At 41.6% G+C, this 8,210-nt stretch overlaps 1 protein-coding gene across 1 annotated transcript; it reads left to right on the top strand.

Annotated features, from left to right (window-relative positions):
* Nucleotides 1–76: 76 nt before the first annotated feature.
* On the top strand, nucleotides 77–7,675 carry AP5M1 (adaptor related protein complex 5 subunit mu 1). Its single transcript, XM_088539086.1, has 8 exons — nucleotides 77–153; nucleotides 2,942–3,590; nucleotides 5,134–5,361; nucleotides 5,447–5,586; nucleotides 6,334–6,419; nucleotides 6,516–6,631; nucleotides 6,875–6,971; nucleotides 7,506–7,675. The coding sequence occupies exons 1-8, from the start codon at nucleotides 86–88 to the stop codon at nucleotides 7,592–7,594; spliced, it is 1,473 nt and encodes a 490-aa protein (XP_088395212.1). The 5' UTR covers nucleotides 77–85; the 3' UTR covers nucleotides 7,595–7,675.
* The last annotated feature ends 535 nt before the right edge of the window (nucleotides 7,676–8,210 follow it).

The raw sequence follows: 8,210 nt of genomic DNA on the forward strand, positions 1-8,210 counted from the left end.
GCCGCCTCCGCCCGCCCGCACTGGGCCTGCGCCGGGCGGCCCCGCGCGGCGCCGGCTCCTCCCCGGCGCGGCCGCCGGCTCCGCCATGGCGCTGCGCGCGCTCTGGCTGCTCCGCTACCGGCCCGCGGCCGGCGGCGCCGTCCTCTTCTCCCGGTAAGGCCGCGGCCGCGTCCCCACCGCCCCCCGGGGCTTCCCCCCAAGCCGGTGCAGCCGCGGGCACCCGGTAGCGGTTCCGCCGTGCAAGCCGCCCTGGCAAGCTGGGTTCTGATTGTTGCGCGTGGGGAGGTTGTTTTGGGGTGTTTTTAGTTTAATGCACCCCCCAAAAATGGGTTGTTGGAAGCCCTGCTTTGGTGGTTGGTCCGTGTGTCTGGCTCCATGTGCCCAGCGAGCCCGGGGACAAATGTTGGGGAGTTTGGGAAGTGCTGGAGGATGGGACCTAGAGACAAACTCAGTGAAGGTGGAGGCAGAAAGGAGGAGGAGGAGAGGACGCGGGAGCTGGGGGTGTTCCTTAGGCACAGGCAGGTCCCCACGTCAGATATTCCCTTCGGGATTGGCACTGGAGAGCTCCTGTCACCCACGGGACCAGCCATGAGGCCTCCCTGCTGCCCACGAAGCCCCTGCTTGAGGAGCAGACGGTGCAAAGAGAGGGCTGGAGAGGGGGACATCTGAAGCAACTTGTCCTGTAGGCCATGGCCACGATGGCGACGAGAAACGGAGCCCCTTTGAGCGGGCAAAGCCTTGATATTTGGTGTGATTTCCAGGCTTAAGTCTTTCACATTCCCAGAGGACATAACAGAGCTGTGGAAATGCCAGGTTTATCCCTCTAACAGACCTAGGCCTGACAAGGGACGTGGACAATATAAATAATGCTGGATCACATGGAAACTGGTGGTTTCAGGACTTAGGCGCCCAACTGGAGATACGTGAACCCTGGTCTTTAACCTTAGAGAAGACATTCGGGACATCAAAGCATTCCGCTCTTTTTTTGAGCTGATCATAACTTAATTCAGGCGAAGAGTGTGTGCTCTCTCTTGAGCTGCCAAGGTGCACCGATCCCAGGAAACTTCCACCTTTTTAATGCATCATCCCTTTCTAGAAGGGTAACCAACGGAGGGTAGAAGGGCCAATAAGCACCCAATGGGCCAGCTGAACCTGAGAAGATTCAGCAGCAACATGAGAAAATTCTCATGGCGTGGGGGAACTTCAGTGAATAGAGCAGGTGGATTGGGATGTTAGCAAAAGTTCAGGCTGAAGTATCTTCCCTCCCTTGTTTTTAGAAACATCTGCGGCAAATAAAATGCTGGCCAAGCTGACAAGAGGCCTCTTAACAACAGCCTTGCTCAGGAAAGTCCTTGTAAACTTGCAAGCTGCAAAACTCCCCTGTTTCCCTGCTGCTCGGGATGAAGCGGGGACCACGGGATGCATCTCGCTGTCTTCTGCATCCTGTTTACGGATCTCGGAGCCCTGGCTTCTCTCTGCTTAGATTTGCCCTTTCCTTACCGAAACGCTCAAGACGCCTGAGTAAGACTCAAACAAAAACAGCACAGAGACTAAAAAGAAGCAGGAGGGAAGTAGAGCTGCCTGCAGTAAGAGGCTCTGCTACTCAGCTAAGAAAAGGAGATGTGGGGAGGACTGTTAACCAGCAGGATAAAACCATGTGAGTGCTGAGGAACAGGGGAGGAATGTCATGTACAGAGGCCATGGATGTACTGCGCTGCTGTGATCACAAGTTCCCAAGCAATTTGAGGAACAGACTATCAGTATGTCTTCAAAAAGGTGGTGTAAAAAAGAGAACTAATGGAAGGCATTTGCAAACGTGTGCATTTTTCTCCCGTGTTTATAAATGTGGGCCTAAGCACAAACCAACCTGCGGTCTGAGATCTGTTGCAAGATGGTTGAGAAAGTGATTTAGCAGGTTATAGGGTATAGCCTGTGATGGGGATTTTGAGATAACTACTAAGGAAAGCCCCAAGAAAGAATACAGAAAAAAAGTAGCCTGGGTCAAGCTTAATTTAAGAGAGACTCGAAGTAGTTCGTAGTTCCCCAAAAGATGAAAAAGATACATTAGTAGAAATAATCATTTTTATTTTCTCAGCTATTTATTGAAAGACAACTTTTTGATAATTTAGGATACCTTCAGAAGAAATGCATTCTTATTTTCTTGAAAAAAAATTAGTAATACAGAGAAAAAATCTCAGATATTTGATTTTTCTCAAACATTACCTGTAGAAAATTTAAAGCGAAATGCACATATTGATGTAACATAGCAGTTTTAAAATATCCCAAAATTTCTGTCTCTATGACAATACGATTGCATCTCAAATACTCAGAAGGTGAAAAATTAAATGATGAACCAATCATAGCAGAGTTAAGTTAAACATGTTACATGTAGCCTGTAAAATTCATTTCACCCCCACAAAAAGATGGAACAGTTACTGGAAAAAATCGAGTTATGTATAGTAAAATCTTCTTGGATTTATAATTCTGTGAAGATTTTTTAGTTAATATTAACCCAGTTAAAGCCACCACTGTAGAGCAATTGAGCAAGCTCAGAGCAAGTTCAGAAAGCCTGTATGCAAGTAGCTTAAGTTTCATTAGTGCTATTTAATCATCCTACATCTTTGTGCAACAGGAAGGTGGACAGATGGACAAATGGACATTTCATTAAAAAAGTGAATGAATGTGTTTGCTCAAAGTGCCCAGTAAAAATCTGCCAGATATTTTGAATGCAAATTACACATGCAAAAGTTTTATTGACAATGATGTTCTGATCCTAAGAGAAACTCATCCTTGATTACGTCAGTATTCCAAAGATGTTTAAAAGGTTCCTTGCGTCTGTGACAACCAGCAAAGGGACTGTGTGACTCTGCTCTTAGGAATTATGTTTGCATGATGTTCCGGGTGGGAGTAGCATTAAGACACTCTTATTTCTGTGTCACAGACATTATCCCACTGTCGAAGTGCGAGCAAAGACCTTCAATGGATCCACGCACGTGCCTGTGCCGGAGGATGATGCTTTCCTTAAAGCCCTGCTTTTTGAACTCAGGCTCACGGACCAGAACTTCGTGGAATATCGGGATACCTGCACTCGCCTCGATACCTCGCCCGTGTATTCGGTGCGCACCGAAGCGGGGGATCTGTGGCCCGTGGTGGCTTTCCAGAAGGGTGATCTGATCTACGCGTGTCTTCCACTGGTCGAAGAGGCCTTGAAGCCCCGGCCACCCATCCTCAGCATTAGTGGGATCTCACAAGGGCTTGATCTCTTGACAGGCATTCTGGACTACATCTCTCCCAGTCGGAAAAACGAAGCCGAGTTGAGCGCCCGAGTAGCCCAGCTTTGGAATTTGCTTCTCCAGGCCTGTCCCCTTGGCACCCCCTTGCAGACAAACTTACGCAGCTTAAACAGCTCATTTGATGACATTCAGGATTTTTCCACACACACTGATCCGAAGCAGCCAGCTTGGAGAACCAACACGTATAAAGGCAAACCACATGTTAATGTTTCCATCTCAGAAAAAGTCAAGTGCATGCAATACGACCAAAGAGATGTCATGGATGTGTGGCAAGTGCATGGAACTGTCACGTGCAAGGTGAGAGTATTTCTTGTGCAAGTCTGCCCAAACTACTTACCATTCAGGCGAGCTGGAAAGTAAATCTTCAGCTCATTTTACTTTGTTGCTAGATCTTTTACTACTGTAATATTGGAAAGTGTCACAGACTGTAACATACTAGCAGGGATTTTTATTTTGATCTTTATAGTTACTTTCCTGCATACTTCATGCTTTTTTCACCATTTGTGGGAGTTAAATTTCCAGCAGTAGCTACATCCTATGTATTTCTCCAAGTTTTTCTTTTTTTTTAATGGAATAGGAAGAAATTCAGTGCAGTGTTTGCATATAAAGACTAAGAAATGGGATGATAATGCCAAGTTTATTTCCAGCAAGCTAATAAATGGTGTGTTTAATAATGATCAGAAACTGAATTCCTGAATAAGTCAAGATGTCTTCACATGAATGTTTTTTTATTATTATTAATTTTCTTACCAAACAAAAGTTTATGTTCTGTCCTGCTTCATTGTAGTATAACAAAATTTTGAATCGACAAATCGCAGTTTTTATGACTGACGTAAAAAGAGTTGATACAGAGTTTGGTGAACAAAAACATTTTTATAGTTTCTTGAGTATTATTTTACTCAAGTTATAAAGTTATGGCAAAGTTGTTCATTGTTCAGGACTAGAAATCAGGGAGTTGATTGAAGACTTCAGTAATAATTACAAAATGCCAATATTTTATGAAATATGGTAATATTTGTATCTTCTCTAATTATTGTGGAGCTTTTATCACAACATTTAACACTCTGTCTCAAAGTGTGCTTGGGAAGCACCGTGCCTTATGACAGTACATTGCGTTTGTAACTGCTGCTGTTTTAACAAGAGGAAGACCTTCTAATAAAGGAGATCATGCTCAGTTAATTACTAACAAGAGGTGGTGGGATCCTCATCAGCCAATGAAGCCAACCTGAGGACTGCACTTCTGAAGACTAGGTTATTTCCCACCAGACATCGTGGTAGGGATTATGGGGTTGAACAGCTTCCTGCTCTCCGAGGGACAAGTTTCTAGGTCATCTTGCAGAGTGGATGGCCTCACATAAAAAGAAAGCCCTGGTGTAACCATGTGCTGCTGAGCTGGCACGCAAAGGGCTGAGACAAGGGATGCTCTGCATGTGGTGACTGAGAAAAAGCTGATGTGGAACCACAGTGGCCATTAAAAGCATGTTTGAATGTATTAAGCAGATGTGAAACTAGCTGAATTAGATTGTCACTGAGTGTGTTTATATAACATTTATAATGATTTAGCTTTAACAGTGAGTTCTTGACTTTCTTGTATGCTGTTTTCTAGATAAAGAATATTTCTAAAATAAAGCCATGTTGCCAAGGCTCTGGGCCAGTAGCCATGCTGTATGAGAGGGAAGAAGGAAGGGGTCTTTGTTTTGAAAGTGTTTTTCAGTACTAATGTTTGAAACCTGTTGAATTTTTTCCGTGTGCTAATGTTTGCATTTGGTTTTTAAACACGCAATTCTGATTTGAGGGAAATACTTTAGAATAACTTCTTGACTTCATTTTTTTTTTCAAGTGTGACATAGAGGGAGCTGCACCAAATGTAACGCTCAGTTTGAATCTCCCTACTAATGGCTCTCCCCTCCAAGATTTCGTGGTCCATCATTGTGTGACCTCCCTTGACTCTGCCATGCTCATGTCAAGCAGCGTCGATACGTCGGATGATTCTGCATTTAGTGGACCATATAAATTTCCTTTCATTCCTCCATCAGATTCATTTGACTTGTGTTCTTACACTTCCCAGGTAAGAATATCCCTGATCCTCGTTGTTTTCTGGTCTTCAAAGAGATGTTCTTCACAAGGGAATAAAAATATCTGTTCTTCTTCAGGTACCTGTTCCACCAATTTTGGGACGTTACCAGCTGAACGAAGAGGGATCACAGTTAAAATTTTCAATTAATTTAAAACTTCATGAAAGTATAAAGAATGCTTTTGATTACTGTGAAGCTCGTTTACCGTTTTTTAACAGGTAAGAATAGGAACTCTTGAGTACATTTTTTGCTTTTCTCTGTAATCTTCCTAAAATGAACATATCAGAAGTCAATATTACAGGTTTTACTATGTCAAAACAATAGCAGAGGAGACTGACCTAGTCAGATGTCAAGAAATCCCCTTGGAAGTCTTGTAATTTCCACTTAGAATATTTCTTAATATTCTGAATACTTTTCTTTTTTTTTTTTTTTTTTACATATCCTTTTTTCCTGGGTATTTTTTTCCATTTTGTGTAGTCGCAATACTCCAAGTGGATTAAGTCTTGAGATCACTTCCAACCCAGCGTTACCTGTTCCTTAAGTCTGCTAATCCTAGCTATAGATCGGCTTATCAAAAATATAGTTATTTAAAATTAAAACGATCATTTTCATTTAAGCCTTTATGACAACTGCCGTGAGTATATTGCCACATAATTATCACAAAAATTTACAGATGAAATGATACAAAGTTGCTAGTGCTGATAATAATGTTCGTAAAATACTCCCAGTGAACTGAAGACAGTGGAATATCAACAACTCTCTTATGATTACTAGGTTGAAACCACAGTGATTTCCTCCTGCTCTATAATTTCTTTCCATAAATTAGTGGTGTGTTTAGATTGGTATGATTTGTCTGTGTGCACATAAATAATGGCTTTCAGTATTTGTTGCTTTCTTTAACAAAGCAACTGTTAACAAATACTGAATAATTTTGATAGCTTTAATGCTCCTCTCCCATGGTACAGGGGCCCAATCACTCATTTGGAATACAAAGTTAGTTATGGCCAGCTGGATCTGTCACGAGAGAAGAGCTTACTGCTTTGGGTGATAGGTAAGCCGTGCACCCCTGCACCCTCCTGCCTCTTCCCCCGGTCAGTTTTCCGTGTTGGTAACACAGATGGGTAATAAATGCTGTTTCTGCCTTTAGGACAAAAGTTCCCTAAGTCTTTGGAAATTTCTCTTACTGGAACTGTGACTTTTGGCCCTAAAACTGAAGAGACTCCAACTGATATCATTTGCATTGGGAACACTGCTTATGTAAAAGTAAGTTGCAGTCTCAGAAAAAATGCCTTAGCAATTTTTTTTCTTAAATTGGTTATGAAGATAACGCTGATTTATTCTCAGTATGGACTTTTTTCTTTTTGCTTTCTTTTTGCTTTCTTTTCTTGCTTTCAGCATATGGTATCCTTATCGTTTTGGGATACACTTGCACACCAAGAGCATGTAACATAGGTGCAGTAAGCGTAACCCCATGTGTCTAATCATGTTTTTCTTCTCTTTCTGCAGCTGTATTTTAGGATTCCAGACTTCACGCTTACTGGATGTTACGTAGACCAGCATTCTGTTCAGCTCTTTTCACCAGGAAAACCAAAAATCAACTCATGTGAGTTACCAAGCATGTTGATTTTACTCAATTTATGAATTGGATGTCAGTGACTAAAATTAAGTAGCTAAAGCAGTAGTGTCTGTTGAAAGCATTTTTGTGTGTTGCTTTGCATGCTTTGTAACTTCGCTAGTCGTGTTAGCAGAAGCCTAGAAATGCATTTAAAAACTGACTATTAATTTTGCGGCAGGTCACATTCAGTCCTCAGTTATAACACCACTGTATATTTTATATCAAATATGTAATTTATATTCATTGAACAAAATCCAAGCCATCCACCTGCTTTTGACTTAACCTCTGTTTGAATTTTAAGCTTATGGCTGATATATTAGTAAAAGTAATTGAAGCTGAGACTTTATATGTCTCATTATCAGAAACAATTTTCAAATAATAATAAGAGTCTTAGGGTTTGAAGAGGCCATTAAACCTTTTCTGTAAACTAGTAAGATTGGATTAGTAGTCTCTTAACTTGGATGAAGGAATGTCTGATTGTAAGGCACCTCTTAATGCTTATTTTTCTTTCCTGTTTTTTAGCCCGGGAACTGATTTCCTGTGATTACTACATCTGGAATTCCAAAGCATCAGCACCTATCATGTACAAAACCTTATTTACTAATGAATGATTTTTATATTTAAACAACAATAAAAAAACAGCTAATTAAATTAATGTTAGTGGTACAGTACAAAATAAATTTGCTGCAGCATTTTTAATGTGTACGTCTCCTAAAAAATCTGTTGTGAGAAAGACTGAAAGAATTTGGTTTTCTTAACCATTTAAAAACAACTTATGCTCTTTTAATCCTGGGTAGCAGCTTAGAGAAGGCAATTGGAAGAGTACTTGCCCTGCCCATTTTTATGTCCTTTCTAAGATTAACTGGTGCAAAATAAGTACCCAGGGATGTGGGTGGTGTTGACTGATGTGCTTGAGCACGTCCTCCCAAGAAGACTCGCAGTTACCTCACCGCCTTTGTAAAGCAAAGGCTTCACCAGGACTTGAAAGCTTTCAATGCCTTACTCCTGTCCTGAAGTTACAAGAATCTTATTAAACCCAGATTAACCGGAGAGTTAAAAGCAAGAGAGTTCCCTTCTTTCCACAAGATGATTTTGTGCAGAATTGAGTACCAGATATAGAGGAGCCAATAATGTAAAAGAATTTTAAGAGAGGCAGAATGATACGAGATGTCGTTCTACAAGTGGAGATGATAGAGGAGTCTTTATTGCTCCTGTCTGCAGAAGTGA

The sequence above is a fragment of the Tinamus guttatus genome, unplaced genomic scaffold (assembly GCF_059628265.1).
Source record: "Tinamus guttatus ecotype Peru unplaced genomic scaffold, ASM5962826v1 Tinamus_guttatus_pri_ptg000048l, whole genome shotgun sequence".
Lineage (NCBI taxonomy): Eukaryota > Metazoa > Chordata > Aves > Tinamiformes > Tinamidae > Tinamus > Tinamus guttatus.

Excerpts from the sequence above, each read along its gene's own strand:
- AP5M1 (XM_088539086.1), top strand. The coding sequence starts at position 86 with ATGGCGCTGCGCGCGCTCTGGCTGCTCCGCTACCGGCCCGCGGCCGGC. Across the intron at positions 154-2,941 it reads GGCGCCGTCCTCTTCTCCCG|ACATTATCCCACTGTCGAAG; the intron begins GTAAGGCCGCGG and ends TCTGTGTCACAG. Across the intron at positions 6,972-7,505 it reads AAAACCAAAAATCAACTCAT|CCCGGGAACTGATTTCCTGT; the intron begins GTGAGTTACCAA and ends CCTGTTTTTTAG.